Source organism: Phalacrocorax carbo, chromosome 2 (assembly GCF_963921805.1).
Source record: "Phalacrocorax carbo chromosome 2, bPhaCar2.1, whole genome shotgun sequence".
In the NCBI taxonomy this organism is placed as follows: Eukaryota; Metazoa; Chordata; class Aves; order Suliformes; family Phalacrocoracidae; genus Phalacrocorax; species Phalacrocorax carbo.
This window is the reverse complement of record NC_087514.1, coordinates 150,150,378-150,168,693: the sequence shown is the minus strand read 5'-3', so window position 1 is coordinate 150,168,693 and position 18,316 is coordinate 150,150,378. Positions and strand designations below refer to the sequence as shown.

Genomic DNA, 18,316 nt, shown 5'->3' with positions numbered 1-18,316 from the left:
TTACAATTGATTTGGAATTCAGTATGTAAAATAAGCTGTATTAAAATTAACAGATCTTAAATAACTTTTAGTGTCTCAATCAAGCTTTGTGCAAAAAAGTATTATTTTGAAAACCATATTTGTTTAACCAGTTTGCATAAAAGTGATATAAATAAAATCCTTGTTTATTTTAGACAGAATTCATGTCCTTAATTATTTTTTCTGCATCAGATGTTGGTAGAATTACATACAAAGCTGATTTTATAATTAGCTTAGAAATTTCCTGCAAACCTATATAATGTGAACACAAATGAGATGCTTTATGTGATTTTTTTAAGCACAATCTTTATTTAAATTTCTCTTGTATTTACAGTTAAAGATGTAGTCTAATTTTATACAATTGAATTTTTACTTTTGAGGTTAGAAAATGAAGGTATATTTGCTTTTCTTTATCTTCAGGTCATCTGCTTTGGGCTTAACTTATCTTTTTGAAAAAAAGGCATGTTTGTAAAGTCTATTAAGTTTTGTTTTACCTTCCTTTCAGTTTAAGGTATTCACTGCACCCTAATGTGAAGTTATGATCCCTAGCCTGATTGATATGTAAACATAACACAGATGGTGTAGAAATGATTCTGATGATAATTCATTTTTCAGCTATTCACAAAGATACTTTGATTACAGTGTGTTTAAGTAATTATAGTGTTCAGTGTTAGTCTTGTTGGTAAGGAATACATGGGAAACAAGTTACACGTTATTCGTGCTCAACAAAGGATGCACTGTGGTGTGACCATTTTAATTTCTAATGCTAGATTAGAAACATAGTATTTTAAAATATGTCATAGAGTAAGGTAAATACATTAAGCATAGACTGAATAAAATGTTAAGTACATAGTTTTGGGCATAAATATTTGTTTTGGAAAGTATTTGTTACTATATGAAAGAAGCCAGTATGCTGGAATTCAGATTTCACTTTGCATGCAGATCATTAAAAAGTCACATGCTTGTTTTCATGGTTATATGAGTTCTGGTTATAATGTAGTTTACTTCATCTTCTATAAGCATTTTGAATGACAGTGCTGAGAAAAAAGTAAACAGCATTAATGATATTTAGTTAGAAAACATATTCCATCTTTACATCATTTGTTCACACCCATCTGCTATAGTAAGCAATGTTTACTGACTATGTTGATGGCAATTAGCTGACAATAAAACACAAGCACTTACATAAAGCAAAACAGTATGTTAAAGAAAATCTTACCAATATTTATTAAAGCAGTGTTCCAAACAAACTGATATAATTTAAAATTTAACATAGTCTACTTCATAATTATCTCTTTTTCTGGTCTGTTTCTGCAATAGGATAATTGACCGTCTAGATGGAGTTCGTTTGTTATGGTCATTGTTGAAAAATCCTAATCCAGATGTTCAAGCAAGTGCAGCTTGGGCCATTTGTCCTTGCATTGAAAATGCTAAGGTAAGAAAGTATTTAAAGTAGTAGTTTTATTATGTATAGTCTCATATACAATTTTTATATTTGGATGATTTCCAGCAATACTTTGCTACTTATACTTTCTTCATTTCATTCTGTTAACTGCTTAAAAAAATTGATGTATTCCCTTGTCAGAAGGGAATAGTCCTCCATCTAGCATTCATTTAGTATTCTATTTTGCCTTTACATTGTTTACGGTATTTGGAAAATATATTTTAATAGCTTATCAGGACCTAAACTTACTGTTCCCAAATAAAGCATGCTGAAAATCTGACAATGCTGAAAACAGAAAGCCTCTACTCACAGGCTATGAATAGCACAGGTAGTTGTAGTTGTTCTCCGCTATGAAGTACTCCAGCTATGTTCTCAAGAGACCATCGTTTGGTTTCAGAGCATATTTCAGACCCAGTGCCAATGTAATCCTTAGATTTTCTGCTCAGACTGCCAACAAAATGTGCCAGTTGTGAATAGTGGTTGTTGTGCAGGTCAGTTGTGCACAGAAGACTAAGCTATTCATTTATTTCATGTCAGTTTCAAAATAGAGATAAAATGGTAAGTATAAGCTGTAAGTCATCTTCAGTGAATTCTTAACCACTGACCTATGGTAAAATAAATGGGGAAGGTTTTGTGTCCCATTAGAAGTTTCCTGGAATACTAAGTAGACTTTTATCCTTAATCCTTGTGCAGTAATATCTTCTGTTTCTGTTTACCTCCGTGTTTAATGCAGCTTTTGCATCTTCTCTCTGCTGCACCACAAATATACATCCTTCTACATATCATTTGAGGTCCTGGCTATGTAAAGAATGGAAATTCCCTCGAAGTGCTAGATATCCTTAGCATCCTTTGCAGGCTGTGTTTCCTTTTTGAATCTGAGCACTGTATGGTTACTATTCATTTATATAGATGGATGTAGATACAGATGTATGGATGAAAGTATTGTGAGAACATTTTGTCTTGATTTTCATAACTCAAGTATTTTCTGTTTCTTCACAATGATTTCTACAATGGCAGCTTGGTTGCCATTTTTCAAGCATGCTGGTTAATTATCTTTCCATCTTTTTTTAAACATACACTCCAGTGTAATAAAGCTTTTTGTTGCCTATTGGTGGGGTGAAAATGTGTCTCATCTGTCAAGATATGACTATACGTGCCTCTCTTGTGAACAATTTTGCTATAACTGAATGTTAAAATATTACTTTATCTCAGAACTGAGGTAATGCTGGTTACGTGTAAGGCTCTGCAAACTATAGTGCCAGAGTAGAACTGCACGTTGCTAGAGCTTCCACTAAAAGCACTTTTTCAGAAACTAAGGGGTTAGAGGACAGCTACTGAAATTATAGACTACATGGATTTTTTTCTTGTTTGTTTTTTTTTTCCCCCTGGGTATTTGATGAGTGTAAGCTATGTACATCCTTAGTGTAGCCATCCTCCTTTCATCTCTCTTGGCGGCCTGCCCAAATGCTAATCTGTGACCCCACAAAGAGTTCTTTGTGTGAGACCGAGGCAGAGTGGCACACTGAAACAAACCTACCAATAATACCCTTTCCTCTGACACTGAATGGAAAGAAATCTATATAAAGCAGTGATTATAGCCACACTGTGGAAATGCAGTAACCATTTCTATCTAAAAAATTATAATTTTTTTGTTCAAAGTTAATTATATTCAACAACTTATATGATCTTCCAAGAAGCACAGTTTGTTTTATGCAGCGCTTGCTTCAAAAGCAGTAACAAGTATATGACTTTAAAAGGGTTATGCGCATTCTGGCTTTTCCAAGCCTGTGCTTGGGACCGCAAACCGTGTTTCAAATAGCTGTGAGCTTGGAATCTGGATTTGTTTTCTTTTTGTGTTCTTTTGTGGGAGCTGTAGTAGTTCTCTTCTGTACTGTAGAGGTTCACAGATGAAATAGAACTTGTCAATAGTATCAGAAACAAATTTTTATAACCATGTAGTGCAGCATCCATTTTTCTGCACAGCAGTTTTCTGTAAATACATCTTAAAGGTTATTTTATAATATTTATAAAATCTTAGAAGCTAATCTATCATACTGATAGGGCTGTTGTTGTCATAGTATGTGAGTACATTATTATCTCTCCTGCACTTACTCTCACCGTAATCTGTTTAAGATAAGAAGTCTACAATTTCTGTTTTACCATTAGGGGGATAAGAGTCACAAAAGGCCGAAACTTGAATTCTCATGGTATTTAGGTAGGTGCTAGCCAGTTTTGAGCTTTTGGGTCTAGCTAGGTTGCCTGCTGTTAGTCAGGAAGTTAATTGCAAAGGGAGCAGAATCCAAGTTCCCGTAACACTAGGTAGTATCTGTCAACGGTTACATTACAGTAGCTGGTTCAGAGTACTTCCCATACAATAGAATTGTATCAGTATGATACAGCTAAGTGAAATTGTTTGTTACAGCATTATGGTATAGGTCAGTGATATTTGGTCCATGACAGATCTAAGACTTTTTAAATAGAGGATGTAAATTGTACACTGTAGTACATAAACTGTTACAGCTCTGGCAGCAATAATATTGGATTGGTAACAGTCATCACTTCTGTATGCCAGCATTAGTTCTAAATAGTTGTAGCCTTAAGAACTTCTTGTAGAGTGAAGATCTTACAGGTAGGCTGGCAGTGATATAATTTGGGTGGCGCAACTCTCCTGAGAAAATTTGCACAGCACCTGTGAGTGCTACTTGTGAGTCTTAGGCAAATATCTCATGATTTTGGATAAATTAGTTCATACATTTCTTTAAAATATGACTTAAAGAGACAAGAACGTAATTTATTCAAAAGGAATTATCTTAATAGAAGCAGATTCTTATTAATTAGTTCCTTACTTCCAAAAGGAAAAGTTACTACTGGAGGCACATTGGTAATGACAAAGTGTAAGTGCGCTGTCCAAAAAACACAAATGATTATGAAAAATGGCTAAGAAAAGTCTACTCAACTCTGTTGATGTTGGAACAGCAATATTTGGTTATGATGCTTCTTTGAAAAACAGTATTTACAGTGTTCTCCCAACATACATCAGCCCAAACAGAAAAATTTAGAGAAACTCTACAAAGATGTTATTTGGACTATTATAAAATTCATCCAAAAGGCATTGTGCCAATAAGAGGAACACTGCCAGCTTGAGTTTGTATGAAAATACCTCACAAAGTATTTCCTCACAGAGTAACCTTTAAATAGGATGTCTTGAAATTTTTTAAAAAAAAAAGTTATAGAGGTTATTTTCCATCCTCATATTTAGTAGAGATTTGGGTGCAAACATTAGAATACAAATGGTAATGTCAGGCCTCATCGGTTCCTCTGTCCTTTGTCTGCTTGCATATCAGCTTTCAACTTTCAAAGCTTCAGTTTTAGCCTTTGTTATAGCTACAACTATAAAGGCTTTCTTAAAGAACTTCAGGAAGCCAGCTATGTATGAAGTCTGTCAAAATAATTTAAGTACACAGTCTGAGACTGGGGATTTGAGGGAAGAGAGAGGGAAAGTTATTCTGTTTTCTTAAAATGCACTTGTAAAATGACATCTCACACTTTTCTGATAAAGCATGATTTTTTTCACCAAAAAGTTATTGCACCCCTTTCAGCTCTCCAGTGGAATTTCATGGGTGTGATGAAGGATGATGAGCCATCTACAGTTGTCTGTGTATTTCCTACGTACAGGGAAAGAGAACATCCATGCTGGCCCCCCCAAAAAACCCCGAAATCAAAACTAAACCAGGTTTAAGAGGGAAAGGTATGAGACGGGTATGTCTGAAGGTCAAGTAGCCTTCACTCTTGCAGAAGTATTATATACTGAGGAAGTGACTTCTACTGGAGCCAGCAGTCTGGAGTTAACCTGTGGGTGGAAAATATGCTGCTGATGGCCATGCTATTTAGGATTCTTACATAGATTTTGCTTGTTATGGAAATTTTAACGTAACCATATGTATAAAACCACAGAGAACATTTCTTTACTAGAAGTAACAAAGAAAGGTAGTTGAACTTGGAAAGTCTCCTGATATTTAACAAATAAAATTATTTGCTGTTTTAAATGAATTAAGATGCTTTGTTTACACATTTTACATGTGGTGTATAAAGATCAGTCATGCCCTATAACGCACACTCTTGTTCATTTGTTTTATATTTTAAAAAATTTACTTAAATAGTACCAATACATTTTTGTTTACTTACGATTCTTTTGTTAAGCCTATAATGTCAAAATTCCCTGCTTTAGTATGTACAGAATTTTCCAGTTTCTTTGTTTTCCTTGCTATGCTTCTTGCAATTCTTTACAGAAACCTTGGCAGTTCAGACTTAGTGCTGTTAATGCTCTCTTTCCATTTTCCTATTTGTTTTCTCTAGACATTATAATTTTTAACATAAATCACACCTACTTCTCTATACTCGATCTCATTTTTATGCAGTTTTTAATCCCTCTTATCTGGATGTAAACTTTCCAATTTTTAAGCATTTGTTATGAACTAAACTTCAAAAGAGTACTATAAGAGAGACAAAAAGGAATTTTTGGCTTGCCCTTCAGGCCTTCCAGAGCTCCAGGGTCCTTGGAGATTTAGGAATCCCAGCAAGTTAGACCTGCCTTGGTGAATCCATAGCTGGTTGCCATGCTTGCAGGCATGCATGCAGAACTAGCCTGTCTAATGATTCTTGACACAGGCTGCCTATAACTTTAGCGAACGAACTATCATGAGGAGTTTGGGCCTCCTATAGATATGTTACCCTAGAGGACTGAATGGACTGCCATAAATTGCCCTGAGGTCCTTAATGTCTACAAATATAGGAGTCCAGTTCCTGTAAAACACACAACCTGAAAGCTGGGAATCAAAGGGAAGCAAAAACCGTAACCCACATCTCCCTCATTGGGGAGCCTCAGGTCCTAAGTTCCATGCAAAGCAGCTGCCCGAGAGCTTGGAGACAATAAGAAGCCAAAAAGCTTAGGATCTTCTGGAGACCTGGCTTTCCAGCTGTTTGGCAGCCCATCAGGCAAGAACTCAGGGGTTCTGTGAAAACCAGAAGCCAAGCAGCCTGGCAGGCTACTCACCAGCCATCTGGCTGACAAGAGAAAAGATGAAGAGGCACGTTGGTAATTTAGCCTGCCTTTCTGCCTGGTTTCTGTCAAAACTTTTCAAGAAGTCGTTGTGTTCTTATGGAAGGTTTTGGTTCCATTCCACTAGCATTTTCTGATGGAATACTGTTCCACTGGAAAATATTTGACCAACTTTCCTTGTAACTTAGTTTATAATAGCTATGCATGCTAGTCAACAGCTTGTCATGTAGTTTCTGTACTTTTAAATTAGACTTGCTAATTGGATTTTTTAAATCTATAAGTTTAAACCCCACCGGCCTCACATTTTTTCTTTTTCATCTCTTTGTTTTTCCTTCTTGTCCATCTCACTTTTTTCCTCTCTTTGCCCTCTCACTTGCCACATGGGACTTCCACAGATTTTAAGGCAAGAAAAGAGCACAGAGATCATTGTGTCTGATTTGCTGCGTAATGTAAACCAGAAAATTTCAAGCAATCATTTTATCTAGTGCAGAAGCTTTTGATTGAACTATAACATATTTTATACTTCATGCTTGTTGTTCACATTCTGAGTGGTCTGTAATGGTAAGTGGTACAATATGATATGAATGCCTTCTCATATACCACTCCAACTTATGGAACCATGCCAGAGTTGAAAAGACACAAGCAATAATTGTTAGAACAATTTATTAGCTTGTGTTGTCGCTGCATTGATTGTTTACCCAGACTGTCCTCAGAACATTCCAATATTGCTGTCTTGCATCTCCACACTATTAAACTACATATTAGTGATGACTATCTCCTAAACATATGCATAATTATAAGAAGTTTGCTTAGACACTTATTTGGATTCAATTCAATCCAAACCCAATGGAAACAATGTTTAGTTTTTCCAGTTATTCAATGTTATCTGTTTCTCATACTTCCATTATTAAAATGCTTTTCAAAACAATCTAAAGCAAATCATGACATTTTCTCTACTGTGGCCTCAGAGGACTTTCATGTTAGTAGTTTCACTGCTTCTGTGAAAAAAATTAGGGTTTTGGCGTTTAGGCAGGACTGAACTTCAGTGAGAGTTGTGAGGAGGGGGAGGAAGAGTAGGTGTAGTCCACCAGGCTGAAAAGTAAGGAAAACAGTAGACAAAAGGACTACTAGAAGTTGCATGAGAGACTATGTAGCCTTTTTTTCCCCCACCATCTTTTAAAGAACATGCATTGCATGCTTTTTTGGGCTGTATGTTTGGCTAATGGACTTTGCTTTTGTCTCTTTAAACTATCAATAGCAATAGACTTGCCAAGTATTTAACTATGCAATGATCAAATCCCTGAAGAGCCAGGAGTAAGGAATTCTGCTCTTCCAGGCTACAGAGTCACATTGGAGCCATTTAAAGCTACTCTGCTTTGCTGCTCTGTCTTTAGCTGCTTCAGTGAAGAGGACAGTAAAATCCATGTTGATTGTCTGCTGTTGTTTTCCCAACACATTACATTTTCACAACACAGAAGACTTGTCAGATGTAGTGAAGTAGTTGTATCTTACAAGGTTTTCTACATCAGTTCTGCTGCAGTGGAAGCCTCCACAGCTGTATAGATAGGAATAAAATTACCCTGTAAATGGAAAGTAATTTGATTAACAATACCATTGAGTTGTTTAATAAGAAAAATTAATAGAAACTTCATTCTATAAATTGTGTGTTTCCCTTTTTCATTGAACAGCAATAATATAGAAATTTTTCTGTTGCGTTTCTTTATTTTGAATTTTAAATTTGGTTGTGCATTAGGGTGATAACTTATTCAGTTAGCAATAGGGGATGGAAATGGACAGCTTCCTTCGTTAAAGAAAAGGTAGTTTAAAGACGACTTTTGATAACTAAAGTTTATTTGCAAGCCATACCAACACTATTTTGGGCAAAAGCAATTCAGTTTGACAAATTAGCTTTGACACCTTAAGCTTTTTTAGATGTTCTAAGAGTGAAATACTGCTTGTTTTCAGTGGCAAAACTTTTATCTTTCAAGTGGAGTATTTTTAAAGATAAACACAATGTGTTTTTGTAATATGGTGTTTAGCTTTAAATCTTTGAAATAAAGAACCACTATTCACTTTGTAAGAAATAAGAAAGGAATTCAGTTACTAAAGAATTCAGTAGTTCTTTTGCAAGAACTGTATGTCTCAACTTAAGGGTGATGAACTTTATTTACTTAATGAAAGTAACCACAAAAAAACATATAATATGATGACAAAAGAACTCAAAAATCTCGAATGTTCTCCTTGTATAAATACTGCAAAGATCAAGTGTTATTTCCAAATCTGTCTTTCTGCAAATATCATAATGCTTTCTGCTCCTAATTAAAAAATAATATGTGTAAAGCTGGTCAGTCTCACATTGGCAGAAGCCAATGTAGAGATAAGTGAAAAGAGAAAGTTAACTGAATTTTGAATTTTGTTATTAGTCAAGCAGTTCAACAAGATGAAAATACGTGATTAAAGAGTAGCAAGATGAGGCTTTTATTAGCACAGCAGGTAACTTTGCTGGCCTCAGCGTCTATGCCAGTAAGTTTCTTTTTTACTGCTTGAGATTGCAAACTTCTTCCTTTGAATCCAGTTTTGAAATACTATTTATTGTAGTTTCTGAGGATAAAAAATTTGCTGCTCACTAGTTATAAGATGTGGTCATGTGAAGTCATGGAAAATTCTGTTATCTCTTCCCATCTTCTTCAGCCACTTAAAATGTAGTTTAACAATCTATATTTCTTCATATCTTGTCACCTCAGGTTAAACGTTACATTAAAAGTTATAGTAATGATAAAAATTTAAAATGAAGATGTTTCCTGTTAATACAGTAAAACATTCTTGCTCCCCTCCCCCCAATTTTTAAAGCATTTTTATTGCTTTTTAAATGTCTTTGTGTTTTGCCTCTTATTTTTTTCAACTCAGGAAATACTGTTAAAACAGAAGCATTCAACCTATCATTCACACATATAGTCAGATGTATACAATCAAATTATCTTTTTTATTGCTTATCCGTGGGAGTGATTTTATCTATATTTTTGTGTGTAAAAGCTGTTTCTTAGGCTTTATTCTTACCATACCATTTTTTTCTTGCCTAACTCAAACTGAGTAGCCTTGTTAGGAAAACTAAGAAGTAAGGTTTTGTCATAGTAGGTAAGGGGGGGAGTAAATTACCTAAAATCACTTAAATGCATTCTTCTTTTCTTTCAAGTTTTTTTTTTTGTATAGCTGTATCCTGAGATGTTCTCTAAGCTTTTCAAAACACTTGGAGTTTGTTTAATAACTTCATATGTAACATTAAAGAAAGTAAGTGGAATTTAATGGCTATATTAATAGATTAGAGTTTGTGGTATGTAAATACCGAAGTATAAGTGTAGTCTTGGGATGGAAATGGAACACTTTCCACTTCAAGTTCAATACCAAAATCATGTTATTACCCAATAGTAAACTACCCAGACTTTGAAACAATGACATTTACATTTCTGCAGTGAAGTTTAAGGACTACGGGTAAATGTGAAAGCTTATCACACACTAATAGCTGGAAATGACAAACCCTTTGGGTTAAGTCTCACAAAGAATGCTGAATGTAAATTAATTTAGAAGGTGGAATGTGAAGCTTGCATTTTTCCCTATGTGAAACAAAAAGTGCACAAAAGATTTCCAAAGACTCATTATATATGATTTTTCTTGCCTTCTCTTACAAAAATAAGTATAGATGAAAATGCCCAAGAGTATTTGGAAACTAAAATCACAGAAATTACTTTAGACTTTATAGTATGAACAGCTCTCTGTTCATTAATACAAGTCTACTCAAAGAACATAGATTCAAAAGAATTAAAACCTGACCTCTGCAATCACAGGGACTTCATATAATTTCTTCTTTAAATACCTTTAAAATGTGGCAATTGCGTATAACAAATACACATTTTTAAAGTAAAAAAAAGGTAGAAATTTACTGTACAAAGCAAGTCTATCGTTTTGCTAAATGATACCAAATAGATTGCATTTGTTGTTTAAATTTCTTTGGAAAAAAAGATGATCTTGTAAGTAACATAACAGATTTTAAAGCTCTCATTTCTGTCCTTCTTTCTGCTCATTGTTCTTCAAATTTCTTGCTTCTTTACTTTTCTCTTTGTCTTGCACAGACCACCAGACTACACCCACAATCACATTTGGGAAACTTCCCTGACATGTGGTTTCTGCAGTTTCCCTCTGCTTTTCATCACTGTAAAAGGTTCTGTCCTTGTATTTAGCTGGTTTCACAGATGATTATTGAAACTCTCTTCTTTTGCTTACTGCTGGATTGTTTATATATTATTCCATCAGTTTAATTGGACCATACTCGTTTACAAAATGTGGAAAATATAAGCTTGTCAGAAGATAAATTCAACAAGTAGGGTTATAATCACCTGGAAAGAAAATATGTGCAGGTAGGAAAATATAAAATGTACATATTAGTTCATTAAGATGGGATGCAGATAATCTTATCTCTTTATGAAACATCTTTCAAGAGCATAAATAATAATACACAGATACCTGAACCATGCAGAAAATGAGAATCGTTTTCAGGTATAGCAGGGCTCCTTTTATCTTAGACACCTTACTGTAGAGATTACCTGCTGAACAGAAGCCTTCCTCATTTGCTGAGCCAATAGTTAGACACAAGGTAATGCACACTTCTGTAGTAAGTTTCAAGGAACTGAAAGAGATGTAAAATACCTCATTTTCTTTCCTTCTGTGTCTGCTCATTTAGCTGTCTAGCCCTGTAATACATATAGGTAAGAAATTTCTGTGTAGAAATCTCTCTCTGTTACCCTTTATCTACTGCCTTTGGTCAAATTTTAAAATTTCAAGACAGACATGAAAACTGATATAAAGGAATATTGTCTTTATTCGGGTGATTGTCTGTAGATACATTTACGTTGTGGTATGTATACACTAGCAATGATAGAGAAGCTTTTATGCTAGTGTGTCCATGGGAAACGCTGTAACCCACCTCCCTTTACATGCAGCTCACATAGTAATAGAAATGGCAGAGCACTGCCCTTCCTTCTCTGCTTCTCTCAGATGGTTTTCTGAGCCACAAACCTTTATTGTCCTTCTTCTGCATAAACATTTAGATCCTCTTTTAATTTCTGTAAGGACCTCTGTTATTTGTTTCTTCTGGTTTCTTAGGACTTCAGCACGAAGTTTGCTCTTGGTTAGCACACTTTTTCCACACTCTGTGGCTTCTGGTTTTGAGCCTCATGCTGTATGGCTTTAACCTTTCCCTTCCAGTCTCAAGAGTTGCACTGTCTGTGGTAGAAAATGTTTTAGTCCTGATGGACCTACCACTGCTTTTGCTTTCTGTGAGAAGGAAACATCACAGCTAAGAGTTCTGTTTGGCACTTGGACCCAGAACTGAAAAGGATGAACTACAGCATCTTCTGGAATTTTTATTTACCAAGTCCATGAGCAATTTGATGGATTTGCTCAGCAAAGCTAACACAATACAATTGGACGCTACTGTGTTCATAAATCAGCCCCCAAAAAGAAATAAATATAATCAAAACCATTCTTGGTCTCGGGGTCACTCTCTAGCCCTAGGAAAGTTCATACTATCCGTATTTGCACTTTCATGAAGTCCTAGGACCTTTCAGTCCAAAAGGGTTTCAGGAGAGTGTCTGGTATTTTTTATTCAAAATTTGTTTACTGACCTGTTGAAGGAAGCAAATGAAAGAAATTCCACTTGCACTTCCTTTCTTTCCATCTCTGCACATCTACCATCAGTGAAGTGCATAAGCAGAAATTTCTTCTACAAAGCTACTGCTGACCATTTGGCCAGGCACTTCTACTCTCTTTCCAGCATAATAACAGCTTGATGTGAGGCCATCCAATGCCATCTGCAGATGTGGCACCAATGTATCACCAAGAATCTTCTCCGACCTATTTTCAGTTCCTATTTTCAGTACCCTTTGCGAAGGGTACAATTTGGGCACTAATGGCGTACTTTTAGTAAATAGTTCCATAAAAATTAGATGACCATGAAAAACACCTCAAGTTCTTGGCTGCAGTGTTTTCTGACCTGTGTCTATTTTGTAATCAGTAGTTAATTTGCTTTTCTTAAGTCTTAGTTTCTACAGAAATCCTTAAGTCAGCCATAATTAAGTAATTTGCTAGTTTCTATATTCATTGGACAAAGAACTGTAAGAGAACTACTCATCTTTCCAGATCCAAATCTGAAAGGTTGAAAATCTAACAAAAAATGTTGGGCTGGATTATAGATTCTATAAAGAAATCCTGATAAACACAAATATCTAAGCTTAGCATAGAGGTACACTCAACTAAAGTAACCGATGGGCCCGTTCAAGCAGAAATGGTGATTTCTCCAGATTACGTTGCAATACTTGCAAATACTTGCAAAATACTTGCAAAACTTGAAGTTCCATCCACCCCTTTGCTAATTATTATGTGTACAATAAAACTTTCTGAAAATGCTGCTGCATTTTGCAGTGTTGTCTATCAGGCTCTGTATACCTAGGCATCCTGAGAACACCTTCTAGAGGGTTGCTAGCAAAATTTTGCTTAGAGTTACCCACAGATTAAATAAACATGTAAACAAAGTCATTCAAAGCATTCTGGCATTGTTTCTGTCCACAAGGAAACTGAAAGGAGATCATCTGAAATAATGTAATCTTACATGGTGGTACATCTTACCAAAGCAAGAGATAGATTTCTTTTTGAGCATCTCTGTTTAATGGAGTGTAATGAATCTTACTGTACAGCATTGCTCAGTGACTATGTAACTTAGTCAGTTAAGAATTTGTGCTTAAACAAAACTTAGATTTATACACTGTGTGCTTTTAAGGACACACGAAGTACTGCATGTTGCATGCCACTTTACCAGATACTCAGTTCCTCTTTGCTTGAGGCAACCAAATGAATTCCATACCCATTAGTTCAGTCTTACAGTGTCAAAACTGCTGGTTTTTTGTTTTACACATGGGCATGTAAACATGTGCTTGATAATTTGAATTGACTAATAAACACAAGTGTGTGAGAACAGCCAATGCTGCGTCAGACCAAATGTTCACTGACACACAGTGTTCTGTTTCTCAAACTAGCCCACAAGGGATGCCTAAGGAAAGGTAGAGCAGGGCAAACTTGTAGCTGTGGTTCCCCTCCCCAGAATGCTCTTCCACCTTCAAAAAATCTGTGGCTCAGGAACTTTCTAAGTCAGAGGGAATACTTTTATACTGAATAACACTTAATGGATTTTTTTCCTGTGAATTTGTCTAGTTAATTTCTAATGTGTAAACTTCTAAGAGCCACTGCAATTCTGCTCCAAGGACTTCAACATCTTAACTATGCTTTGTTTGAAAATAACCTCATTTTATTTTGAACATGCCACCTGCTAATTTCATCTGATGCTCCCAGGTCTTCTCCTAGAAGAGAGATCCCTGTGTGCCCTTTCCATTCTACTCAAGATTCTATACACCTCTATCATACCGCTCCTCATTCTTCTCTTTTATAGCCTTGCGTGTCCTAGTTGGTTAGTCATTCCTTCGACAGAACAGTTCCCTACCTTTGATTATTCTTGTTGTCTTTCTCTAAACCTTTTCTAATTTTACTATGACTTTTTCAAGATGGAAAAGGTGGACCAGATCTGCATGCTGCATTTAAGATCAAGGCACACGGTTTAGTTTTCTATTTGTTTTCTAATAGCGTAATTAGACATTTTTCCAGATTCGTGTTTGTGTCCTTTAGTCACATTTTACATTGATTGTTCTTACTCTGAATACACTATGGTTCTCCCACAGTTGCTGTCATGAATGGTGTAACCTCACCTGTTAAGTATTCCTGAATACTCACTGGCACTGGTACAAGAAACTAGTATTACCACTCATTTGTCTTAGCTGTCAGACTTACTGTAGGAAATAGAAGACACTATTAGAGCCTAAACAGGTCCTATGGCTGCTTTAGATACCCTGAGGTATGTGAGGCACCCACCTGGCAAATATGATACAGCGGATAAGGGAGACTTGCACCCTTCTGGGTGACAGCCTGAGGCCATAAAGAATACCCTGTGGTATCTAAAATTACACTAGATACCTTTATTTAGGCATTTCTTTTAACGTACATAAATCAATACAGATGGACTATTTTAAAATAATGTTTCTTTTGATTCTCATTTAGGATGCTGGGGAAATGGTTCGATCCTTTGTTGGTGGCTTGGAACTGATAGTCAATTTGCTAAAATCAAAGAATAAAGAAGTTTTAGCAAGTGTATGTGCTGCCATTACAAATATAGCTAAGGATGAAGAAAATTTAGCTGTTATAACAGATCATGGAGTCGTCCCTCTGTTGTCCAAACTAGCAAACACAGTAAGTAACTTCTAATCGTATAATACTAAGTATCTGAGTTTCTTATGTCACACTGCATTATACCCAACTAAAAGGTTATGACAAGAGCAGTAGATTTTGCAGCCCCTGCAAGGAAGAGCCATAGAATCCTTCCTCTATGAGCTGATTATTGGACTTGAAAACTCTTTGTGGCTGGTACTAAAATTGCTCTGGAAGATGAGCTTCATTTCAATAGTCCCTATTGCTGAATATTGCTTTTGAGAGATGCAGCTGCCGTATGACAAAAGCACAACAGGTTGAGAGAGTAATAAATATGACGCATGCAGGGAATCTCAATGGTGGGGCTATATGTTACATTTTAGTGCTACATTTTAATGTTACATTTACATTTATCTAATTTCCAGTCAGTTTAAAAACTCCTTTGAAATAATATAAAAATTCATTGCACTTCCTACAAAGCGAATAATAAGGGACCACTAGCTCCATGCCTCACAGCTCTCTAAAGTTTTTAATTGTACTGCAGTTAAATTGGGATGCCTTGAAGATGTTTGAGAATACAATTCTGCTTTCCTATGAAATCATTATTCTATTAGGTTGTCTTTAATTTATTATGTTTTTACCTTCTTCAGAACAATGACAAATTGAGACGTCACTTAGCGGAGGCCATTTCCCACTGTTGCATGTGGGGGAGCAATAGAGTTACCTTTGGAGAGACCAAGGCTGTAGCTCCTCTAGTACGTTACTTGAAGTCAAATGATCCATCAGTTCACAGAGCTACGGCTCAGGCTTTATATCAACTTTCAGAGGATCCCAACAACTGTATCACCATGCATGAAAATGGAGTGGTAAAGGTGAGGTGGAAGGTTTTTCTTATTTGGAGTTCAAATTATTGAAGGGGTTTGGCATGGCTAAAAGAAGAGATCTTTCATTTGAAATAGTTCTTTAATTCTGCTGTGTGCCTCAACTTTTCTGAACTTTATCCTAAAAATATTTGGTTAAGTAGTGAATTAGGGAACAGTATTTCAGTGCTAAAGATATTACACCTACACGGTTGTTAGGAATGGAAATATGATGTGGACATTCACTTTCTAGAGCACTTGACTCTGACCTAGGCTGGTAGTGACATCACATCAGCATTTTGTCTTTCTCAAGTGACTTTTGCAAAAAAGGCTGGGTTATCTTAATGAATAGTTGCCTAGTATGGCAGAAAGTCACCTAGGAACTGAGTGTAACTGGATTTGGGGACAAATTAAGACAGAAAAATACAAAGGCTTGGTTTATCTGGAGCTGTTTCAGTGAATTCTGTGTTTACTTATAAGAATTCATATTTTAGGAGTTAAGTATGAGCACATTCTAAAAAGACCTTACTCTAGAAAGAATTCTTCCCTCAACAAGAGTTTTCTAGCAAGGTTTTATCTCTCACTAGTTGAAGCCAGTAGAGTTATTCCCTTAGCACAGGCAAGATAAGGATTATGGCCTTAGAGATGGAGATTGTAGGAGCTCTCAGTTTTGATAAATTTCCTCAAAGATTCACTGTTTACAGACTTCTGATTTTACTTCACGTTCAGATAAATGTATTAAAAATAAGAGTTGAATTATGATGTAGTGTTACAATTAATGTTGAATTTATGACTGCACTAATGATTGTGCACTTTATTGTGAGCAGTTTCAATTCTGGCACAGTCTAATGGTCCTGCATGATCATACATGTATCTGTAGTTGACTATATCTGTAGTCGGGTTAGAAAAATCTACTGGTCAAAAATGTTCAAAGACTCAGTTTAAATACCAGTGCTTGAACTGACTCAGACCTAAGCTGCCCTTTCAGTGCATTATACTGGCAGCACAGCACAGGGGAATATATAGTGTACTACAGCTCAATTTGAAACTAGTGTCTGATGACATTTTAATGTTGCTTGTCTTTCCATTCAACTGACACAACCCGTTTTCTGCCCTCCTGTCATCTGTTGTTTTCATTCATTTTATGATGCCGGTTTTAGGTTTTATAAGTTGTAGCACACTGAACATTCTGTATAAAACCAATTCTGTTGATATACTTTCGTAATAATTACATCTCAGTCTAGGTTCATCTTTATTTTTCAGTCCTAGATAAAATATTTAGACTAATTGAAACCATTTATTTGCACTTGCAGATAAATTAGAGGTGTACAGAAAAATATCACAGGTGTTTAATTTTTTTTATTATTCACAATATTCAGAAATTACTATAACAAGTTAAGGGAGAGAAAAGAGTACTGATAAAAGGGAGAGTGAAGCTACAAAATAAAGGAACTTGGATTATGTTTGTTGCATCTAAACTTTTTGTCCAGCATGCGCTTCTCTTCTCGTGTACAAGAAACTTGTATTTTTGTAATGCAGCGGACGAGTGTTTGAATGTGGAATTGTGTGTGGGTCCATTACAGAACCCAGGTGGAAATGCCTCTCATCTCATAACTGATGGATGGTCTGAACATATGAGAGGATATATGACCAATTCTCATCATGTGTGCCAGCACACACATGTAATTGTATCATATAAGCAGATGTCCATTAATAATATGACAGGAAGCAGCTGCATTTGGTCCATGTTGAGACTAACATTCAGGGTAGCTGTTCTGCTGAAAATGACCTGGAGAGTAGGTTCAGAAAGCAGAACATGAGCCAGTAGGGTGCCCTGGGAGTGATGCAGGCTAACAGGATCCTGGGCTGTGTTAGCAGGAGCATAGCCAGTAGGTCAGGGGTGGTGACTTAACATTTATTGAATCACATCAGGAGTACTGTGTTCAGTTTGGGCTCCAACGCTGGTGGAGGGCCGCAAAGGCGGTTGGGGACGTGACCTGCAAGGGAACTGAGCTTGTCTAGCTTTGAGAAAGAAGGCCTTTGGGCAGCGGCGTCTAATAGCAGCCTGCCAGAAATTTACTGAGGCGTCAAAGGCAGGCACTTTACTAAAGTGCGTGGTACGAGGACAAGAGACAGTAGTCGTAGATTGAATCTGATAAGTTCTATCTGGATATAAGGGAAAAAATTCTACCATGAGGGTAATGAAGCACTGGAACAGTTCCCTAGAGAGGCTGTGGAATCTCCATCCAAGCAAATTTAGACCTGACTCAACAAAGCCATCAGCAACCTGGTCTGAATTCAGCATTGACCCTGCTTTGACTAAGAGTTTGGACTAGATGGCCTTCTGAGATGCCTTCCAACCCAAATGTTTCTCTGATTCAGAACATCTGATTTCTATCGGATGGAAAGTAATGAAAACAATAGGAAATATGGAAAATAATGATCGATCTTTGCAAACCACTTATTCACTATCTTTTGATAATTAAGCAGTATTCTCCAGCTTCTGAATGGACTTTACTGAGCCATACCCACAGCATATTCAGTTAGGGAAAACAGCCATAGTTGTGATAATGAGCTTTCACATTCAGTGTCCAGAAACAGTCACCCTGTCTAATGTGGCAGAAACCTTCT

At 36.1% G+C, this 18,316-nt stretch overlaps 1 protein-coding gene across 1 annotated transcript in view; it reads left to right on the top strand.

The window, feature by feature from the left end:
• The window catches only part of ODAD2 (outer dynein arm docking complex subunit 2), a 94,634-nt gene that overhangs the window by 50,871 nt on the left and 25,447 nt on the right, over positions 1 to 18,316 (top strand). Inside the window, exons 16-18 of the mRNA XM_064444866.1 lie at positions 1,339 to 1,453; positions 14,679 to 14,867; positions 15,476 to 15,697. Of these exons, the coding sequence (XP_064300936.1) occupies positions 1,339 to 1,453; positions 14,679 to 14,867; positions 15,476 to 15,697 (526 nt within the window). The remainder of the gene's footprint in view (positions 1 to 1,338; positions 1,454 to 14,678; positions 14,868 to 15,475; positions 15,698 to 18,316) is intronic.